The sequence below is a fragment of the Pristiophorus japonicus genome, chromosome 6 (assembly GCF_044704955.1).
Source record: "Pristiophorus japonicus isolate sPriJap1 chromosome 6, sPriJap1.hap1, whole genome shotgun sequence".
NCBI classification, from domain to species: domain Eukaryota; kingdom Metazoa; phylum Chordata; class Chondrichthyes; family Pristiophoridae; genus Pristiophorus; species Pristiophorus japonicus.
Window position 1 is genome coordinate 84,360,632 of NC_091982.1, and position 23,866 is coordinate 84,384,497.

The window sequence follows — 23,866 nt, forward strand, 5'->3', positions numbered from 1 at the left end:
TTCTATGTTTCTATGTCTATGTAAATAAAACTTAAAAATATGCATCAAACAAAACTATGTGATGCATTTTGTCAAGTATATTGTACTGTGGACTTGGAATAATATAAAGGTAGAAGGAAACATGCTGGCTTCAAATTGAAGAGCGTTGTCTAAGGGCTACAAGTGTCGATCAGTGGTAGCATTCTTGCCTCGGAGTCAGAAGGTTGTGGCTTCAAGTCCCACTGCAGGGAGTGCATAATCTAGGCTGATACTCCAGTGCAGTACTGAGGGAGTGCTGCACTGTTGGAGGTGCCGTCTTTCGGACGAGACATTAAGCTGAGGCCCCGCCTGCCCTTAGGTTGACAAAAAATCCCATGGCACTATTTGAAGAAGAGTAGGGGAGTTTCCCTGGTGTCCTGGCCAATATTTATCCTTCAACCAACATCACTAAAAAAAATAGGTGATCATTTCATTGATCTCATTGCTGTTTGTGCGATCTTGCTGTGTACAATTTGGCTGCCGTGTTTCCTATCTTACAGCAGTATATTGTAAAAGTATATTGACTATAAAATGCTAGGGACGTCCTGAGGTCGTGAAAGGTGCTTTAAAAATGCTGTCTTTCTTTCTTTACATTTAATAATAATGATTGAGAAGACAAATAATAATGCGTAACTAAAACAGAAATTGCTGAAAAAGCACAGTAAGCATCCTGACTGACCCGCTGTGCATTTCCAGCATTTCCTGTTTTCATTTAAAATTTCCAGTGTTCGTAGGTTTTCTTTTTATCTCCACGTGCAATATGTGGTTGATAAGGTGGTGGGTTTTAATACACAGGAATTTACTACACCAGTATATATCAAAGCAGCTGTTCCCACTGTGAAGTAAAGTGCTGAGCTGAACTACGGAGGAGAGCTGCAGGCTGCACGACCTGCCTTTCTCAGATGGTGCCTTTTGAAAGAAAGCCTTGCATTTATATAGTGTCTTTCATGACCACCGGACATCTTAAAGTGCTTTACAGCTTTTGGAGTGTAGTCACTGTTGGAATGTGGGAAACACGGCAGCCAACTTGCGCACAGCAAACTCTCACAAACAGCAATGTGGTAATGATCAGATAATCTATTTTTATTATGTTGATTGAGGGATAAATTCTGGCCAGGACACTTGAAAGTACAGACGAGGCCTGGGTTTAACGTCTCATCCAAAAGACGGCACATCTGACAATGCAGCACTTCCTCAGTACTGCACTGGAGTGCCAGCCTAGATTTATGTGCTCAAGTCCTTGGAGTGGGACCTGAAGCAACAACACCTCAAAGAAAGGCCTTTGTTTTGTTTTGCTACATACACCTTTTAATTTATACTAGCCCAAACTTCTCACCAAGTTTTTTTCTGATCAGAAAGTACCATTTTAGCTTAATTTACCAACCTGTACAAACTAAAGTAAGTTAATTGAAATTAGAGTCCTTCACCAGAATGCAAGGCTATATGGGTAGCCCATGTATGAAGATCAGCCAGAAATGTATCCATGCATTGAAAAAGTTTCATAAGGACAAAACAATCTAATCGGATCTTAGAACTGTCACTTATGCTCCTTTTTTAAAATTTATTCGTTCGTGGAATGTGGGTGTCGCTGGCAAGGCCAGCATATATTGCCCATCCCTAATTGCCCTCAAGAAGACGCCTTCCATGTGGTACAGTGACTTTATTCTAGCGGTTTGGTACCACTGAGTGGCTTGCTATGCCATTTCAGAGTCAACCACACAACTGTGGGTCTGGAGTCACATATAGGCCCGACTGGGTGAGGACGACAGGTTTCCTTCCCTAAAGGGCATTAGTGAACCAGATGGGTTTTTACGATCCAGTAGTTTCATGGTCACCATTACTAATACTAGCTTTTATATTCCAGATTTATTTAATTAACTTAATTCCCCAGCTGCCGTGGTGGGATTTGAACTCACGTCTCCAGATCATTAGTCCAGTAACATAACCACTATGCTACCGTACCATCCTGTTAGATCATTTAGGGAGGGAGGGAATGGAGGGGGTAGAGTGAGCAGACTCCTCAAAAATGTTATTCATACAAACCTATTTGTTACAGAAAGCTCTTCAAAATATAACTGATTATACAAATATTGTTCAGATATGCTGGTGGTGAGTATCTAACGGTAAGCCTAAGCATCATTTTGGTTCAAAGGTGCTGCTGTTTAAACCTGGACAGAAATTCACACAGCAGTAGAAATAGCTCCCTGTGCACTATTCAACTGGAAGGAGAGCACTTGTGGTAACTGGTGGCCTGGGACTTCTCCACTTCGTCAGGGAAACTTTGACTCAAAATGTGCATTATTCATCTTCGACAGTTCGGCTCCAAGAGAAAAAAACAAACAGGTTAAGATCTCACCCACATGCATTTTTAAAACACGATTAACAATAATGAGACTCTAATTCGTGGGTAACTGTGGGTACGGAAAGTATCTTTCAAAATGCTTCTGTTTCAGTCACATATCTAAAGAAATTATATTTTAAAGTAACTTTCACATGAAGAATTATATTTTGAGCAAAGCACGAACAATATACTATTAATTCAATAACCCTTTACAGACAAAGGTCTTCAGCGAATGAATTCAAGACTACTGATAATAGCGCGATGAATTTGTTTTCCCATATGAATTCTAGAACAGGTTTCTTTATTTTTCTGTTGACTGCTGTACTCAGGATTACAAATAATTACAGGTTCATTTATTTGAAAGAAGCCAAAATAAGCACCAGTCCCTTTGGACAAGTGTGCTGGCAAGCATATTATTCACTATGTAAGCCATCAATAAGAGCAAGATCACAACTATTGTAGTCAGAGATTATGCATAAGATGACAGTAATTCAGCCTCTTGTGAAAGTGCTGTGTGTTTCGGCTTTTAACAACAATGGAATTACATCCACAGTAGGGCAGATTGAATTCACACCAGATACAATTGTACTCTTTAGTACCTCTCTTAAATACAGCTGTGCACTTCTCAAATTGTTTCTACCTAGCTTCATTATTTGAAAAACATAAAAGGTCAAATTCTGTCAGTTGCTAAAAAGTGAAAACTGCGCTAAAGATCATAATGACCCACAATTAGTGGCACATTTCTACAGCCAGGCATTCCTGCTATTGAAGGACATTTAATCGGAATGCCTCCACTATTCGAGATGATATAAAGTGACGTATATTTACATTGACGTCTCTCCATTATCCCTTGTTCCAGTGGTTTCGCGGAATGCACTTGCCAGAAATTCCTCAGTCCACTATTTCATAGGCTTTTAAATTGGGGTCCCTGAACCTGGAGAGTCCAGCTTCCTACATTTGATGATTTATTAGCACATTGTTTCTGCTGCTCTCGCCGAGTAAAACATGTCGTTTGCAATGATAGTAATCCAAAGGAAAACAGTACTAACAGTTAGGATGGGGATCATTAGGAATCTGTTAACATCTCTAACAATTTTTGCTAACTTTTCAGATCTTAAATGCTTAAATGGGGAGGGGGTGGGAAAGAAAGCTTTGAGGATCAAAGCACCCCAGAGTGTTACAAAGCTTTTGGGGTTCCTGTGTTCCATGGTAAATACCAAAAGGCATTAGTGGGACATCTTTCCGAATGAAAAGAAACGAGGAGTAAGTAGTTTGATAAACATTCTTATTTACAGAAACCACTGTGGAGTCTTTGTATTGATTCACTGCAGTAACTAAAGAGTGGAGCATTGGGAGGAATACAGGCCAAAGAGAACTCCCTTGAAATGTGCCCACTCCTCATCACTGTTGTCAGAATGATTGGCGTCTTAGGAGAGTGCAGATTGATTGTGGGCTTTCTCCAGTCTCTGTCTCTAAATAATCAGCAATCACTGGAAAAGGTGTGGTGTGATTGGTGTGCAAAGAGAGCAGTTGCATTGCTGCCAACCTACCAATGTTGGGTTGTTGACCTGGAAGCTCGACAGAGAAACCTCTGAAAATGCAGATATTCACCAAAACAAAATACCTAGGAAATGCTTAGCACTCACAACATTTGCCTCGACACTGATCTCCTTCAGCATCAATACAGAAGCAGGTATTTCAGTAATTGCGCAGGTATTTAAATCTGCTTCCCGAGATTATACTTGTTGCATGGAGTGTGTTTTTGTCAAGGGGTCGCTGAAGCTCTGTGGAGTCACAGGGATCCATTGTCGGTTGTTGAAGTGGAGCTTCAGAAATTTTGCAAAAAAGAAATGCACTCGTAAAATGAACAGCTCCACATTGTCAGACTCAGTAAATTCTCGGAGCTGTTTGCTTGGATATCAGTTACAACAACAACTTGCGTTGATATAGCGCTTTAGCAAAGTAAAAAGTCACAAGGCGCTCCACAGAAGCGTTATCAAACTAAATTTGACGTTGAGCCATTTAAGGAGATAGGAGGAAAGGTGATGAAAAGCTTGGTCAAAGAGGTAGGTTTTGAGGAGTGTTTTAAAGGAGAGAAATGCGGTAGAGAGGTGGAGAGGTTTAAGGAGGGAATTCCAGAGCTCAGGGTGTAGGCAACTGAAGGATCAGCCCCCAATATAGAGCGATGAAAAGCGGGAATACAATATGTTTTAAAAATATTTCTCCAAGTCTCCTTTGATGTCATAAGGGAGGCAGAATCTTGCTTCCCAACCTCTGCCAAATTTGCTCTTGAGCTGGCTGCTGAAATTTATAGGTGAGAAGATATCCAGATGAATGATCTTCAATTTTTCCTCTCTCCCTGGGAGAAATGGCAAACTTTTTCCTGGCACCTCTCCCACATGGCACTGCGAACAAGATTAACCCCAATCCGTAAGTGGGGAAAGAGAAACTTGTGAACACAAACATAACCTGCATTATTCATTGAGCTCTTCCATGTACTGGAAGCGTCGCCTGCTCACAGTTAGTGAGGTCACTCTACCACCATTTGTGTTCGTTGACAGCACAATCATTTCTTTCAAAGAGTTATTCCATAGTTTGATAACCGATATTAAAAAAAACACATCAAAAACCATTCAATGCTTCACATACTTAACATGTTCAGGCCTTGCAGGAACTCCATGTGGTTTGACTCATAATTAATCCAAAGTGCTACAAAAAATATTTACAAACGATTTTAAATAGTCAGTTGTCTATATAATAGTTTTGCTGTGGTATTATTTAATTTATCTTGCTCTGTAAAAGAAGCAGAGAGCACATTAAAAAAATCACAGCTGGTGTTTGAATACTTCTCAATTAAACTATATATACCGGAGTAGAGTTTTAATTTTTAAAAGGTGCCTGTCCATGCCTTTGCACCTACAAAAAAACAACAGCTTAATTTTAAGAGCTTCCTCGAAGGGCCGCAGATGGGCGGAACTGGCAGAAACTCGCCATGCTGATTAATTTGACCTGGGGCGTGGCCAGTTTTGTAGGCAGGGCCGGCATCCAGCACGATGATTTCTAAATCAGCGCGAAAGAGGGTGGAAACTTGATTTGCGCTGGACATAATTTGCATTTAAAATTCCTCAATCTTTTGCGCTGGTTTGTCCGATTTTGAACGAACTGCGCTGAAAAAACAGCGCAAACGAGCAGAAACTCTACCCTACTCTGTTTAGGGCAGTGATGGTATCTGTCAGGCTTGAAGACATGGGAGTTGTACAAGGCACAACATTTATCAAGTGAGGAGCTCTGACTGAATGATGCTTGTGCGTCATTTTGGTTGCGCCCATTTGTTGGTGAAATTATAACTAAGCAAATGTCAGTGAATATTCTGTTCATATCATTTTTTTTAATTGAAAGACTTCATCATTTAAAAATATTTTTTAGCTGGGCGTACAATTTTATTGCAGGAACTCGATGCGTGCGTGCATGCGTGTGTGTGGGCAGTGTGTGTGTGGGCAGTGTGTGCGTGTGTGTGCGTGCGTGTAGACTACACCCCATGCCCTCCCAAGAAGGTATCCATTTTAAAATTTAAATTCTACACATCAGTCATATTAAAGGGGTACCGGCTTATCCAAAAATGTTTGGCAAGCCCTCTTTTTGTTTGTGTGTCAAATAGAGGGATACAAAGAGGTAATTCATGTTTATGTGGCTGGTTCACAGTTTTTGCTCCCCAGTCATATAGTCCCATGTCCCTTTAATATCTTTAACCAAGAGGGTTGTTTTAGTTGGCAAGAACCCCATTGGAGATACCCTTGTGATTTAAATGAGGTGGTTCCAGTGCTGTCAGAGGCAGCGGCCAGCTCATGTGAAGGGGGAGGGCTGTGCTTTTCTGGATGGATATGACACTTAAGTTGGTCACAGGTGGGCAGTGCTGTCAACCGACCCAAAGGGACCAACTTTCATCAATCTTGCCTTATGTGGACCTCCCCTTGACACTGGACAGCAAAATCACATTTATGTCTTCTGAGCAACCGCTCTCGTGCAAATCTTCCACATGGGGCAGATTTTCGACTTCACCACTTGGGCAGTAATCTTTGAAATAGCTGGGGGAGAATAACTTGCAGGTGAAGCTGGAAGGACAGACAAATCAGAGTCTCTGACAGGGTATTGCTGACCCCAACTGCTAATTGATGGATAGAAAAGTGGATATTCTGCTGAATTTGGTATGTTTGAGAAGGCCTGCCCCATTTGGCACTCCAGAACACCATTCCCAGAGAAGTGCAGTGCACCATGCCTGGAAGATGGTGTCGACCAGACTGAATGCTGTCTGCAGTAACTCCAGCACCTGGAAACAGATATGGGAGAAGATGGCACACTTTAAGGGATCTGGCAATGTAAGATGAAACAACAGTAGTTCTCCACCTTTACTGCTCACCCATGCCAAGCCTTCATACAACCATACAGCTTTTTCATCATATCCCATGCCTTAGGGTACATGCTCAAGGTGCAAAGTACAGTTAACGCCTTGCCACACACATGCACATCCCCCAAGGATTTCAAGTTGGACACATGGTAGCAATGAGTAACTCTCTGCACTTTGGGAAATGCACCATCATAGCAACATTGGGCATGTGGGTGCCATGGTGCTCACTGACAATAAAAGCACTGGCCACACTGACCAATGCATCTATCTCACCAAGAACACTGCACTAAAGCAAAATAATAAACATTGCCAAAATACCCTTCCAGGGAGCTATTTAAAAGCTGCAAGTCATGGCTCAGTTGGCAGCACTTTCGCCTCTGAGTTAGATGGTTGTGGGTTCAAGTCCCAACCGAGAGACTTGAGCACAAGAATCTAGGCTGACGCTCCAGTGCAGTATTCAAGGAGTGCTGCCCTGTCGGAGGTGCTGTCTTTTGGGTGAGACGTTAAACCAAGGCCCCATTTGCGCTCTCAGGTGGACGTAAAAGATCCCATGGCGCTATTTTGAAGAAAAGCAGGGGAGTTAATTCCTGTGTCCTGGCCAATTCCTCAATCAACATCATTAACAAATAGATTATTATCGCATTGCTGTTTGTGGGAGCTTGCTGTGTGCAAATTGGCTGTCGCATTTCCTACATTACAACAGTGACTATGCTTCAAAAGTACTTCATTGGTTGTAAAGCGCTTTTGGATGTCCTGAGGCCGTGAAAGACGCTATAAAAATGCAAGTCACTCTTTTTGGAGATTTCCTTGTGCTCATTCCAAGTGGATGCACAAAGCAAGAAAGGGAAAACCCAGCACAATTGCCAGGGAGCAGTGTTCATTTAAATATTTTTAGTATCAGATCTCGGGCATTAATGAGGCTCGTGCATGAAATGGCCACAAGTGCTTCAGCTCACGAATAGAAGAGCAAGGAATTGCAGCCTGGAAGGAAATTAATGTTGGGACTTCACTCCCAGATCCCTGCTCCAGTTGTGCTCCAGCTCGCCAGGCACACAACAGGGAAATCATCCCTTTACTCCCAATATTGCACTCTCTTTTCATGCATTACTAGAACCTGATACCTACTAAGGGGGAGAAATTGGTTAATTGCCGGAAACTGGCACGGAGTGGTTGGTGCCCATGAAACACGCGCCTGTAACCGTCGAGCTGGGGCTTGCTGCACATTGGGCCTCAGCTCCCTGAAACCGGTAAGCTGTGAACACCAAGCGGACATCCTGATGTAATTTGCCGGTCGGGGCCCTGGTAAATTTGGCCAACTCCAATGTGGAGCCAGCCCGCAGGCAAGTCACAGCCCCTCCCTGCAGGAGTATGGGGGAAGGGCATATGGAGGCGAATGGGAGAGGGGGACTAACCCAGGTTGGCAGTGGCCCACAGTACTGTTGTGAAGCCAGGAGGAGCAATACTGGTAAGGAACAATGAATGTTAGCGCCGTCCAGCATATGCCAAATTGGGCATTGGGCTAATAACGAGTGTCAGGATCCTGATTAGCATATTCAAGGAGACCAGATCCTGTTTTAGGCGGGCGCCCTGGACACCTGGATTTCGCCTGCTGCCAATTTTGCAAACCAGTGTAATTCTGGGGGGGAACCAGTTACGAGAGGTTGCACCTGGAAATTGTGCGACCGGGACCAATTTCTCTCCTAAGTGTTTATCAGGGTTAAAAATAAATGCCAAATGCAAAAAATAAGAGAGCCTCCTTTTTAAAATAAACAGGATTAATGTTCCAATGGCACAGCATGTTTGTGTGCCAATGTGTAGTGACATGGAGTAAGCGGTGGACCATAGTTTCCATGGTTATGGTTCTCCACAATGCAAGTTGCTAATTGGACTGAGCCATGACAGGATGGGGCAATCAGAGTCAAGGCATTTCTGTGAAGGACCAGAGGGAAAATCCAAGGGTAAGTTACTGCAGGCAGCTTCCATGCACTTCCCAGCAATTGGTTACTGTAGTGCTGGCAGTGATCTGAGAGCACCCTCACACAGCTGGAAAGCAGAGACATCTGTAGCAGTAAAAATAAGCGAGGGTAATAGTGAACACACAAATACGCAAAGAGATGTTTTGTGTTGCATATCACACTAGGCTTTGAAACCCGATCAATCTGAACCAAGCGAGGGTAAATTGTGCAATGTTGTTATATGACAAAGGAATTTTACACTGAGCATTTTCACGAAACGCTGTACAATGTGCGCACGCAGATGATGCCAGTTCAGTCTAGTTTTCGGCCGTGACCCTGGCAGTAATTTCATGAGCTCAACTTGAATCGGGCTGAACCAAATCAACAAGCTGAACTTTGGTTGCTCTGGATAAGTCTAGTTTGCATTTTGACTGTAAAAGAGGGATCAGAAAGTGCTAACCATCAGTTGGAGAGGAAAAGCCGTGTTTCTAGCTCTCTGCTGAAAAAATGGCACACAAAGGAGCTAGTTCTACTTTGAAAACTAGGAAAGTTTAATGGCAGCCTTGTGTCAACAAACCTGGTTAGGTTTTATGACTTTATAGCGGAAACTTATTTTTTAAAGGGATTCATTAAAACGGCTCGTTAAAAAAAAAAAGTTGTTCTGTATCCTCCTGCTTTTGACAGTTTAAATAACCTTCATTATATTTACTACAAGTCCCTAATCTGTTAAAGCAACATTAAATCAGTAAGCTCGTTTCATTCTGTTGAACATTTCAGATATTAATTATTTTGAATGAAAATCTTTTGCACAGTTTGCCGTCTTTTTCTGCCTGTACACTTGAAAATGCACACTATTGATCTGTTTGGGGATTTATGATTGGGATTGTGTTGCTGTAGGGGATTCAGCACAAATGAGATCTTCAGGCACTGAGAATAAAGTTATTAATCCCTGAACAAGTCAATGATGTATTTATAACTTATCTAGTAAAAAAGCTCTCACTTTCATCTTTTCTGACCCGCAGTGTTGTTCTTCTTATCCCTCAGTTGCGCAAAGTTCTTGGAAACTCTTACGAAATATTTCTCGTTTCCTTTTTATGAATCTCGTTTAAATTCACTCTCTGGAAACATTTGGACAACCCCATCCCCTTCTCTGCTGTGATCTGAACAATCCGTTCTAATTCCAGTCTCATTTTCAGACAGCCTCCTCGTGTGCTTTGAAAATCAATTCAAAACAGATCAGGTTTTTTTTTGTTAATTACATTTTCTTTTGGAACTATTTCTACTTTGAATCCAATTCTTGGAACAGTAAAACATTTTTAACATTGAAATCTTATCATTTTAAAATGAATATATTTATACAGTTAATTTCACTTGGGAGAGAACCATTTAATATCATATCTGACCTGCTCATGAGCAGAGGCCTTTGTAAATTCAGAAATTCTTACTCTTTCCACTCATTCCCGGTCTTTGCATTTCAAAAGTTATACAGCATAATTTGGACCTAAGTTGTGTTATATTTCTTGCATTTGTTAAGAAATCAATAGCCATTAAAAAGTCCCTGTGGTACAATAAAAACATTTAATTTAACATGCTCTGGTAATAAAATCCCTTCGATTATGAATAATGTTAAATAAAGACTAGGGTTCAGACTTGTTGCTCTTTTATTCCCCTCAAAAAAATTGACAATAAAGGGTTGGCTAGAACAAGGTTTGGTAGATGTTCTGTAAAATGTCTGGTTTTACTTTTCATGGTCCTGTAAAATGATTGTTACTAGAGTTTGGGAGACTTATTTTTGGCCATCTCTCTTAAAGACGCTTTGTTTGAAAGTAACCAAAAAAATTAAAACCAGCTTCTTTTTTCCCCCCTCGACAGCTCGAGGCCTGGAAGGCCCCCAAAACGTACCCTGAGTGTCACGTTGCCAGAAAATTCTCGCATCATGCCCCATGCAGTCCCAGGTCTCTTATCACCAGGAATCATCTCACCAACAGGTAATGAAATCCATAAAATCATCAGCACAGACGTTGTAAGGCTCTTCAATTGAAATGAACTAATATTGATTGAATAGGCTTGTCCTTCAGGGGGTTTTATACTTTACCAGAGGTTAGAATATTGGATTTTTTGAGTATTCATAAAAAAAACAATATAGCTTTGTTGCTACATTGTTTCAGATCCAATGTCGTTTGATTCTGTAATTCGCTTGCTCAAGATATATTGCCATTTTCTCCAAACGCAATGAGATTCATTGGGTTCTATCATTAAGAAAGCCAAGGAAGGCGCTGCTTCTGAATACTCAAATTTCTGACTGCTTGGGATTTAATTCTTGAGGTCTTGATTTAATGAACATCTGTACCTACCTGCTCGAAACATATTTAGTACCATTAGATTGCTTTTACACACAGCTTTTATAAAATTAATCTTCTGTTTTAAAAATGTAATATCAAAGTGAACTTGCCCATTTATATATGTTCTATAATGATACATAAATTCACTATAAAATCACAATGTAAGAGAGTGAGTTTGAAATGTAAAATACTGTTTTTGGAAAAAAAACGTTCTAGTTTACTCTCTACTACCTTAATAAGTGCCCACTATTTAGGTGTGGGATTTGACACTGTCAGCGATCTATTCAATGATGATGTAGGGGTGGCATGAAACCAAGTCTGATTGTCCCTTCACCTGATATCCACAACATGCACTTCCAGCAGAGTCACTGGATAACAATCAGAAATGGGGGACTCGAGCCCAATCTCTCCCTTTGACCTGGGGCGCTCAGGGCAAGTGTTGCAACCCCACTACTGCTCTGATTGAGATCAACCAGCTCAGTACAGACAGATCAAACCTGGGATCTTCCTGGTGTGTGTGGCTCACCTAGTTAATTGTAGAAACCCTCCAGATCTATTACAGAAGCTCACACTACTGTTTTCTGAGGAGAATATAATCAAACTCTTCATAGAATCATAGAAACTTACGGCCCAGAAGGAGACCATTCAGCCTGCTGTGCCTGTGCTGGGTCGTGCTCAGTCCCACACCTATGCTCTTTGTCTGTAATCCAACCTGTGCCCTCTTTAAAAGACTGAAGAAAAAGTCACAAAAATATTCTGTACCATTGATTGTTTAACAGTATTTGCAGTAATCAGTGATTCCGGTAACTATGAAAGGTGTTTCTGAGACTCATTGGTGGGAATTTTAACCCGACAAAATTGGGTGGGTTTGGGTCAGTTGGAATGTTCAAATGTTAAAAAAAAAGAATCCCAACCCCAAAGCACCTCCAACCCTCCCAACGTAGGCGGGACGAGAGGCGGGCAAGTAACCTGTGCCCAGGAGGCGGGTTGGCAAGTTCAATATTATAATGAGGTTATATGCCTCGTATTTAACCACCATTTGAAATTTAACCCTGGCCGGTCGAGTTTTCTGGGACTTGGAAAACCCAATGGCTAAAGGTAGGCGAGGACTGCTGGATCCTAGAGGTAAGTGCCTGTCCACGTACCTGCTTCACCCACCCAATGTGCTCGGACACCAAACCGAACCTTTCGCTCTCCTCCACAACCCCCACACTTCTGATCTTCTCTACCCCCTGACATTTCCGATCTTTCCCATAAATCTTCCAATCTCCTCCCGAGGCCTCTGATCCCTCTCCCCTTTCTCTCCCCTCTCCGATTGTGGCCTGGTGACGAAGGTATAACCTCCTGTCAGCTGGCCAGCCTCTCAATCTGGCTGGCTGCGGCTGGGAAACAGAGACAAAGGGCTGGAATTTTATTTTAAAACTTACCTATTTTGCAGGTTTCATACCAACCGCCGTTCCAAGGACTGCTCTGCCTGGTTTTTCCCCGGCGTTTTTTTTCCCATCTACGGGTCACCGCTGTGACCAAACTCGGGCGGAAGCGGTTTTTCGAGTGTTGCACGCCGGCGGTCTGCTCCCCAGCGGTATTTCAAAACTGCCGGCGGAACACTTGGGTTTTCCACCTAAAACGAAGAAATACCGCTGACAAACGCAGCGGAAGACTGATGAAATTCCAGCCCAAAAAGTGTTAATCAGGTCCTGCTGTTAAATTCGGCAGGACCTGAGAGAAACCTGTTCTTTCGGATTTCCCGACCTCAAAGCAGCCCCCGCCAATCCCTCCCCGCCTCTGAGTTAATGGGCTGAATTTTCGGCACCATTCTGCGCCGTTTTTTGGCCTACGCTTTTTTTTGAGCAGACTAAAATCTGCAAGTGTCGCCAAGGTTTCTGCACCATTCTAAAGTAGGTACGTCTGATTTTTTTTTAAATTCCCAATTTTTTTTTACGTCACTGGGGGCGGAACCTGCCGGGTACGCCATTTCTGGCCATTTAAGCGAGGTTGGCCAAGTATGATTTTTTTCCTAAAACGACGCACTGCTCCCTTCTGAAAAACCTTACGTACACTTAAGAAAATTGGCGCAGAGAAGAGAAAATCGGCGGAGAGAAGACGCCATTGTTTCAGCAGAGCTGAAGACACAGCACGTGGGGGCGGGGGGGGGGGTGGGGGAGGAGGGAGAGGGGGCAAGGGGCCTCTTGGCCCAGACTAGAAGCGGGGGGGGTGGGGGGGTGGGGTGCGGCCATCAGGGGGTCATGGTTGAGTTTACAAACAGACAAATTAATTTTTTTAAATTAGGCTCTTGGAATGCTTGCATCTACACTCAGCATCCCTCGTTACCCTGGCAACACCAGTTTTTCGGCGCAGACCTTAAGCTCCACCCGCTCCAAAATGAAAGGTTATGTCAGCGAAACTTGGAACTTTTTATTTTGGCGCAGTCGGGCCACTAAAAAAAAAAAAAATCGGACATACCTCTACAACTGCGCCAAAAAAAGTCCATGTGGAATTTTGGGCCCCATATGCAGCTCATTGTTACTCAGCAACTTGATGAAATTGATGTACTCAGTACAAAAAGGTATAGGACAGCTTTCAGAATGTGATGCCTGTACAGCTGATCATTAATAACTCGAATCCTGATTTCTAACCAAAGACTGATCAGTGATGATTCTTTTACCCTCACCCCATGGATATTTCCTAATCACATACATTAGCAAGAAGTTGGGGTTGGGGGGGCGGGGGGGGGATATCATTTCCTCTGTATGTAAGGTTAAATAATAATTCTATACTAAGTTATCATTATAAAACAATTATAGTTCAGTAAAAGATTTTTCCTCTTTGTAGGGAAGCAGTCAGGCAGTCTAAGTTCTTGGACCTGCAGGAGCAGACACTCGAGTGCTGTTGGGACTCATTCAGGCTGTAATTGCTGTGGTGAGACCTTTTGCAAAGCCACTTTGCAGTAGCTAAAATTAGTTTTTACCTGAAGTTAAAACATTGTAGCAGCAAGTTTGCTTGGTAAACTAGTGGCACTATCTGGGCCTTGATTGTGCCATCGGATACTGCGTATTTGAAACTGTGTGATGGGTCTTGCAAGTCAGCCTGCTAAATAACAATGCTCCTTTAGCATTACTAGAGAGCTGTAAAAGGAGGGGACCGTGCGGTTGCTTCTTTTGTGCTTTTCAAAAACCATCAGGTTTCCATGATGAACATATACGAGATATTGCATAAAACAAATAATTCAAAATTAGCTATCCAATTTAAATTGGGGTGAAGAATCCTATGACAAAGTGCCATGGTTTTGATAGCTCAAAAGCACTTGAAAATTCTTTAAAAAGAAGATTTTATTCGAAGGACTGTAAATATTTTCATATTTGAGTATCCTGGAAAAAATATCAGACATGATGTTGGAAGCTACGGATTTACCAACACATCGCGTTTGTCGGTGGTGTCACACATGAGAACCCCAAGCTTGTGCAGTGTTACACAAGCGGAGGGCCTGTGAGCACAGCGCTGGCATTTATTGCTCTGGTTATTTCCACTTCGAATGAGAAAATGTATTCACAGATCTGGAGGGTCATGAGACGGAGAGAACAGGGGAAAATGAAAATGAAATGAAAAGAGGGAGACAAGAGGAGAGAATATTTTAAACTGCACTGAACGATGAAGTGTGGGTTTGGTTTTCACAATAATGCCAACACGAGCCAAGTTTCACTGCCTGTTCACGTTGCTGTGACGTTTTGCATTTACTGAATGTTGCTCACCAGTCTCCGGCCGCCAGAGTGAATTTTAAATGATTGAAAAGAGCTGATGACTGTCAGACATTTTTAATTATTAAGCTGTGAATGTTGATATAGTTGGCCTTCAGTATAACAGCCGATTGAGTTGCACGGAAATCATGTTTTAAATGAGGGATATTCTACACAGGAGATTTTATATGGTTTCCCTATCATCAGTAGAGTCATAAATAATGATATCAAGGATTGCAGGATGTCAGAGGGGATTATATTGAGGGGCAACTGGAATGCTTCTTGTTAGATAACAATGATAGTAGCTGATTTCCTAATGTATCATTCCCATATCCAGTGTAGTCCCAAATAGCTATGAATTCCCTTTAAAAATATTGGAAATTCCTCAAGCATCGAGGTGGGAATGGGTTAACGTAATGCAGTGTTCTACAAGTTGTGACTTAAACTCAATTTAAAATATGTTTTTTTACTCTAAAATCCAATATCGCTACCCTAAAGCTGCTACATATGAAAAGAGGTGACTTATTCTGGGCTGCTCGGAGCACTTCTACCTACCTGCTGTCATTGTGATAAATGACACATCCCATAGTGTCTGCGCTCCATCTGGTTTGCCCCAAAACTGTTGTGTATGCATGCCTGTTTACTGTCTGATGTCTGTAACACTGTTATGCCACATTGAATGTACCCTTATACTGCACACACCTTACCGGTACACCAGAGGGTGCTGCTGCTGGAGACCTAGGGGTTGCCTGCACACGGCAGGTAACCCAGTATAAAAGGGAACTCACAGCTCATTGTCGGCACTCAGGAGCTGCAAATAAAGGACTACAGGTCTCTACAGTTTAAGTATCATATCCTGCCATGTGGAGTCATTACTAAAGGTGCCTACATACACTACAACTGGCGACGGGAATACGAGGTCACGAACTACACGTTCAACATGTCTAACCTCAGCAACTTTCAGCAATTTACAGAGGGGGAAGATTGGGACACTTTTGTGAAAAGATTGGAACATTTCTTTATAGCCAACGACCTGGATGGGGACACACCGGCTACACTACCGAACAAACGCAGGGCCATCCTGCTTAGCAGTTGTGGGCCCACCATCTATGGTCTCGTCAGGGACTTACTAGGCCCGGAGAAGACAACCACCAAGAGCTATGAACAACTTGTAACAATCATACAGGAACAACTAAAACCGAAAGAAAGCATCCTCACAGCCAGGCACCGGTTCTACACTTACCGGCGACCTGAGGGCCAAGAAACTGCCAAGTATGCTGCATACTTAAGAAGACTAGCTGCACCGTGTGATTTTGGCAACCACCTTCATGAAGCACTAAGAGACATATTTGTCATCGGAATCGGCCACGAAGACCTCCTACACAAAATGCTCTCGGCTGACATCATGGTCACCCTGCAGAAAGCAATTCAAGTGAGCCAGGCCTACATGGTTTCGGCCAGCAACTCCAGGCGAATACTGACCCAGAACTCTAAACCGGTGAGCGCAGTGCACCGCATGGATACTTCTAAAGGCAGAAATGCTGCCCCAAGTCCCACAACCCTGAGTCCGCCACATGGGACAAACCGGATGGCCCCGTGCTGGCGTGTGGAGGAAACCACAGGGCCCACCAGTGCCACTGCAAAGACTATGCATGCAAAGGCTGCAAAGAGAAAGGGCACCTTCAGAGAATGTGCAGAAAAGGCTGTACTCACCGCGTCTCTGATGAGTTGGCTGATCACCAGGGCTCCGACACAGATGAAGATGAAGCTGCTCACACCCTGGAAGAAGAGTATGGAATCTTTACCTGCTCCACCGGAAGTTCTCCGTGGATGATGGAAGTGGATATCGATGGGGTCTCAGTCTCCATGGAGATCGACACAGGGGCGAGCCAGTCAGTGATGAGCCAAATGACCTTTGAAAAAATATGGATGAATCCTGCCATTCGACCAAAACTGTCTCCTGTCCAGGCAAAGCTGCTCACCTATACCAAAGGTAAAATCCAAATCGTTGGCAGTGTAGACGTCCAGGTCTCCCAGAGCAGCGTGTTGCACAAACTTCCCCTGTGCAATGTAGCCGGCGACGGTCCCACGATGCTGGGCAGGAATTGGATGAACCGGGTCCACATCAGGCGAAGTGGCCCTGTGGAAGAAAATATCACCACAGCCCACCTGCAGGAAAGCCAGGAAATGGCTGCAGCACCAGCAGCACAAGGAGAAACACTTGTAAACAAAATGGCCACCACCATGCCACCAGTGAGCATGGAGGAGCATCACATGACACCGAGCGGCCAATCGGATTTGAAGGCTCCCTTAAAGGAGACCGGTAACCAAAGAAATTTAAAGGGGAAGTTTCAACTATTTGAGTACATGGCCTTTAAAGCTTAAGATACGATTAAAGGGTGAAAGTATGAAAATGCATGCAATGTAACAATAAATTGTGATGCAGGTTTAACTAATGTGACAAATGATATGAATGCAGATGCCAGTAAGGTTAAGAACAAGTTTATTATGCTTAACAGTAATGATAGAGATTGTGAAATGCCTAATGTAATCATGTCTGTTGAAACCAGGACACACAAAAGTGATGCAAATGCTAGAATGTATAATGCAGGCTCGACTATGTGTGATCAGAGCCAAGGTGTCATGTATACCGGGAGAACACTGCCAAAGGACATTGGGTCCTACAGGGACCATGCTGATGCCAATGGAATCCCCCTGTGGGAAACCCCCAGGTCCAGCAGGCTACCTGACCATGTAGCCTGGACCTTTGGAACGAATGTGATGCCTCTTGCAGGACACACACACAGGCAGTGGGAGCAGACCCACTACAGGGACAGTGGTCAGTGAGCAGCCCAGCCACCACCAATGGCAACCTGCACCAGACCAGCCCCACAACCCCTAACCACCAGGGCTAACACCAGAAGCATTAGGCCATTACCCTCCAGCTTCCCTGGCAAACCCTGGGATGACCTGACCCTCATCCAAATTGGTGGACAAGGAGCCCACCCAGTCTTGAGGCCTTGCCCACCACCCCACAACTATGCACATCACAATGTATACACACCACCCACTGCTGCCGTGGCTCCCTCCCCGAGGGATCTCACAACAGTGACACCCACTTGGTTTGTGTGTGAGGGAGGGGAAACGTACGAGGCCAGCCTCAAGCACAGGGGTCACACCTGGCAACCACACAACCCTCACCACAACCTCCCATAGCCCACCACTGATCACCTTCCCTGGTCATGACTCATAAAGATATGAAAAATGCTCAGGGGGAGTATTGTTGTGTATGCATGCCTGTTTACTGTGTGATGTCTGTAACACTGTTATGCCACATTGAATGTACCCTTATACTGCACACACCTTACCGGTACACCAGAGGGTGCTGCTGCTGGAGACCTAGGGGTTGCCTGCACACGGCAGGTAACCCAGTATAAAAGGGAACTCACAGCTTGTTGTCGACACTCAGAAGCTGCAAATAAAGGACTACAGGTCGACACAGTTTAAGTATCATACCCTGCCTCGTGGAGTCATTACTAAAGGTGCCTACATACACTACAAAAACAACTAAAGAGAATTTGTCTTGTACAGTTCTTACACATACAAAATCAAAATGTGTGTCTGAAAACTCTGATGCAAATTGCACAACAAACAAGATTGTGGTCTACAGCGAGACTGATACAGGTACGGTGACAACTTTCATTAACCTTTAAGCATTGAAAGAGTGTCTCTGCTCTGAAGTTATTAAATATGACAAGGTCACCTTTAATTGTTAATGACAGGGTTGTGCCTGATCATGCACTTGTACTTTATGAGTCGAATTGTAGAATGTGCTCCACTGGACAAGCTACTTTAAAAATATATATTTACAAAAGATTAGAGTTGAATTTAAGCAATTGAACTTTATTGGTCAGTAACCCAGGTTTACATAACTCAATTAACTGCCTTTAAATTACTATTTTTTTTTTAACTCCCATGAAAATTCTACATTCCTTTGCTTAGTACTAATAGTTCTATTCCAGAGCTGCCATCACAATACTAATTTTTCAGCAGCCTATTATCTTCCATTTTATAAACGATAAATTGGCTAAACTGGTAAAGGTACCACCCTGTGTCATAGAGACCTGGGAAATCCTGAGTTTATTCCTCCATCTATGCTGAATTAGCTTGGTTCAGCTGTGCTGGGCTCATGGTAATGGGTTAAGATGGGGAAAAAGATTAGCTAGAGCTCATACCCCTAATTGCTATCCACTGACACATTCCTGGGAGGCAATAAGACTGGGCTCAGCTGTAGTGCCCCTGTCTCGCAGATGATGAATGGTAATTTCTGATGACCAGGTTACCATATTCCAATACTGTGAAATCTTTTTCTCTATAATGGAAGGAATCACAGAATGTTCCACTGGAGTGAAGGACCACTGCTCTTCTCCATACCACAGTGCACAATAATCGCTTTGTATTCCAGGTTCGAAGAGAGGATTCTGATTCAGATGATACAATGTAGAAACTATTTAAAATGAACCCAATTTACAAACATTTAGGAACTTGGTGAAAATAATGAGATAAAATCAAGTTAAGCATAGGATGTTTTCGTGGTTTATGTTACTTGTATGGTAATGACCATTTCACTGTGCCCACTGTATCAAATGAGTTTCCTTCAAGGTATCTTCTGAATTTCAGGGGGGACAATTAAAAAAACAAAGCAGTGGCATTTTCACAATTGGCCTGCAATTTGGCCACCGATGGTCCAAGAAACTGTTGAAATTCAAACTCTCTGGCAAATGGTCCTTGGTAAATGTCTGCTTGTCCCGGTAATCTTGCTTGAGTCAGATTTGCGTACACTTACATTTGGTTAGATTTCAACTTTATTTTAATGTTTTATATACCATGATAGAAATGATGTTATTGCAGTTTGCAAAAACCAAGAATAGAAAGAGTTAATAACTTTGTTAATAAAATCTCTGTAGTATGGCAGAAACCATGTTGATGTGCTATATTCTTCAGCAGACACTCGGTACTCAACAGATTAGGATTGACTTGGCCTTTCCTAGCACTGAGCAGGTGACTTGATTACATATAAATCAAGCATAAAATGTCCTGTTCTGGGCGGTGAAGTGAATCAGTCAAATTATCGAGTGGCAAAACTAATTCTGTGCCTTGGGCCACAGAAGCTGCCAGTTCCTATAAGTCAGGCCTTCACTCAGTGTAAAATTGTTTTTATTTTATTCTGTTTCATTTAATATGGCTATTCAAGCTAATCCATGCAGTAAACCTGAGCCTGTAGATCTGTCAGAACTGTTCCAGTTACCAGTCTCACCACAGTAAGTAGCAAGTCCCTCAGAATTAGGCCATTAGTGCTACCAAGAACTACTTTACATGAAACAGTAATCACTAACTTACAGTCTATTATTAGATTAGCTTCATAGGGATTGCTTTCCTTTGCTGTGTGCTGATGCATAAACGACATGTTATTCCCATATAAATCTGATGGCAGAGCAGCTCTGACACGATGTTCCTATTCTTAGATTCTACTCACAGACTCTGTTTTGATTACTGCATAATTTTATGTTAGCATCCTAAATGCTTACTCTACAGAGTTCATGTACAGCAGCATTGCTGCATTAGCATTTTCAATCTAAAATATCTTATCGATTAAGTCATGCTGCTTGTATATACAATCCTGTAGTCTTGTCACTGGGATTTTAGTCTAGATGGGTGTGTGACGTTTCTGTCCTGTGTCCACTTAGCTGAAAAACATTTAGATTTTGGTCTTCAAAACTTTGTGTCTAGACCGAAATTCAGGTGGACCAGAAAGCTGGCACACCTATGAGTTTTTAACGAATTTTTTTCAAAGTCCTGCAGGAAATGGATCATAATGGGGGAGAGCCTTAGACTGAACGGCAGGCTGACTGGCTGCAAATGTGTCGGTTGGGCCATTTGCCGCTGTCAGTCAACGTGGTGACATCACCGTGTGTGTGCGTCACCACGCTCTCGCCCCTTCATTAAAGAGAGATGCGATCGTTTTTTAACTTTGGCCACTGGGCCATCAGGGAGGGTTTCGGCCGGGGCCAGTATTTTGCTTGTCGATCGGCAAGTCGGCCAGCAAAAAATCTTCCATTGCGGCCGTGGCAGTGAGCCCTCCCCTTTAAGGGCGGCTGTGCTGCCGGTCCGCACTCAGTGCGGAGTTCGTGCACCAGCAGAAAAATCTGCCGATGGGCACCATGCGGCGGGGAAGCGAGGGATTCAGCTGAAAATGGCTGGTAAGTATTTTTTTATTCCTTTAAAATTGTGGTGCAACTAATTGGGCAGAATGGAGTCCTGGCTGAAAAATCCCCGACCTGAATTTAGGTCGGGTTGGCCTATTGACCCCAAAGCAGCGGCCATTCGATTTTTAGGAATGGTCGCCGCAAACTGGCATTAACGAGTCTCTTTGAAACCTTGAATTTCGGCCCTGGTATTTTCAGCTTTATCTTACTAGGATGAAGTAGTGGCATTTACGGGCTTGCTGCTGGTGGTGGGAGATATTCAAGGGGATGAATTAAGAATATTGCTTGAGGATATTAGTGAGATTTTTTTCCTTTCGCATATTAGTCACAATATACGAAGTAGCCGAGTGATAATTGCTGTGGATTTTATTTTGTGATTCATGCATACCACAAACCTGTGCACTGAAAAGTGTAACATTAAACTGAACAGCCATATAACCAATTAAACATTTCAATGGATTCCCTTAAGGTGACTTGTTTTCCATTAGGTTAGTTAAAATGGTTATTTTGTGTCAGCAACAGCTTGGATTTATAAAGCATCTTTAATGTAGTGAACATCATAGAGGAGAAACAGAAGCTGAACTGTTATAGAAGAGTTAAGAGAGATGATTGAAAGCATAGTCAAATAGATAGGCTTGAGAAGGCTTTTGAAGGTGAGAAGGGAGGTAGTGAGGGGAGATGTTTGGGAAGAGTGCTGCAGCGTGGGGCTTAGAGTTGAAGACTTTGTTACATATGATGGAATGGGGAATGCATACGAGGTTAACCCTGTCCTCGCAAATCTCCTTGGATTTTTGCCCCCCAAGTACCTGTAAAATAAATTCAAAATCCTTGTCCTCATTTATAAATCCTTCCCTGACTTCACCCCATCCTATCCAACACTATATCTCATTAGGTGCCCTTAAGTCTAATGACTCTGATGGACAAGTGGAAGGACATAGTCTGGAATTGGATGAGCAGCAGAGTTTTAGATGGGTTGGAGATTAGATAGGGTGTTGCATGGATAATAGTTTCAGCAGTGGTGGGCGTGAGATGAGGGCATTGTTGTGGAACTGAATGCAAGTGGTCTTGGTGATGGACATTGCAACAACAGGACAGTGATGTTGCACACATCAGGTTCAGCTTCAGTGAGCAGCTGGGGAGTGGGAAAAATCTGAGAATAGGCTATGGAGTTTAAGGCAAGAACAGGATGGCCATTCCAGTATTAAATTGGAGAAAACGTATTCATGACAAACATTCTGACAACAGGCTGTTGCAGAGCCAAGATTGATGGAAGAAAGTTGAGGCTCAGTATCATTAGCTCACATATGGAAGCTGATCTCAAACCTACACCTAATGTCATTGAATGGCAAGATATAAATGAAGAATCGGATGGGGCCAAAGATGGGATCTTGATTTATTTCCAAGATGATTGTGAGGATGAGACGTGAAGCCATTTCTAGAAAAATTTTGACACAACTCCCAGTGGAACCAAGAAAGGACTGCCTCACAGAGGTGGGCACAGATGAGGGGTGGTGTAGGAGAACACTACAGAGTTTGAAGAGGATAGAGAAGGATAACAGCGGATAATTTTGCTGACTTTGACCAGGGTGGTCTCAGATTTGTTGGCAAGGGGGAAACAAGATTGAAGGGATTCAAACAATGAATGGTAGGAAAGATGAGTGTGACTGGATAATGATATTGCACTCAATAACCTTTAAGAGGAAGGGGAGGTTAGAGATGGGATACTTGGATTGCACAGAGGAGTTGAGGGTGATGATGGTGGCGGTTTTGAAGATGAAGAGAATAAATCCACGTCAACAATGCCAGAATGCATTGGGGCAGAGGATGGTAGCTGTCTTGTCAGGGATTAGGTTAGGAAAGGGTCAAGCTAAATGAGGAGAATAGGGAGGAGGTTTCAGCAAGGAAGTCATCTATCTTAGGAGGGTGACAGATAATGAGGACTTTAAAGGAGAGGTAGGAGGAATAAAAGAAGATGTGGTGCTCAGATGAGATGGTCTCCCGAGGAGAAGAAGAGGCCGAGATGTAAGCTGGCAACAAAAGGCGTGTTGTTGCCATTATGGTTTGGTCGGGGGATGTGGCAGAACATGCAGCCAGGTGAGGCTGCTTCACTGCCTTATATTCAATTGCATATTATGTTGTATTCTTTGAGATAGTGAGTGTCAAATACATTGGATCATATAAATAAAATAGAGAGTAATCTGTTGCTAGTGTAATTGAACATAATGGCTCAGAAATTGCGGTCGGAAGTTTCCAGCGGGCAGATGCCTCTGACCTTAAATATTTCTACGAAAATACCTGATGGACCCGGAGGTTCAGAGGCTTACGGTCTAGGGTCTCTATGCAAAGGGCTACGTAGAGGCTCACGTATCCCAGGAGCGTAAGGGTTTCATACGCATCACAGTAGGGGGAATCCCCATTCATACTTATGTGAGTTCCGTATATACGAATGTATGCAAATGGCCTGACTCTCTGCCCGCGGAGGCCCTTTACTTTCGAATGCAGTGGATCTGTCAAGCGGATTATTAAAAGATTGCAAGTTCCGGGTTTAGGCGCATGCACTTCGCATACCTAAACCTGGAACTTGCACGGCGCCTACGGGTGTGTACACACCTTTACGCATCCGTAGGGGCCGCAATTTCAGGCCCAATGCGTATTCAGAACCGCATGATTAAATCTGAAGTGGTTACAGTTATCACATCATTAATTTTCTATTTTGATGTACAAATGTGCTAAGGGAGCCTATACGGAAAATGATTTTCCTCTCCGTGCCGCCTATACTAAAGAGGCCAACACTGGGCAGTTTGC

The 23,866-nt window shown here is 43.1% G+C and overlaps 1 protein-coding gene across 15 annotated transcripts in view; it reads left to right on the forward strand.

The window, feature by feature from the left end:
• Positions 1-23,866, forward strand: part of dacha (dachshund a) — a 425,557-nt gene that overhangs the window by 170,261 nt on the left and 231,430 nt on the right. For all 15 annotated transcript variants that reach the window (XM_070883036.1, XM_070883037.1, XM_070883039.1 and 12 more), the window contains exon 2: positions 10,592-10,707. In XM_070883036.1, coding sequence (XP_070739137.1) covers positions 10,592-10,707 — 116 coding nt within the window. The remainder of the gene's footprint in view (positions 1-10,591; positions 10,708-23,866) is intronic.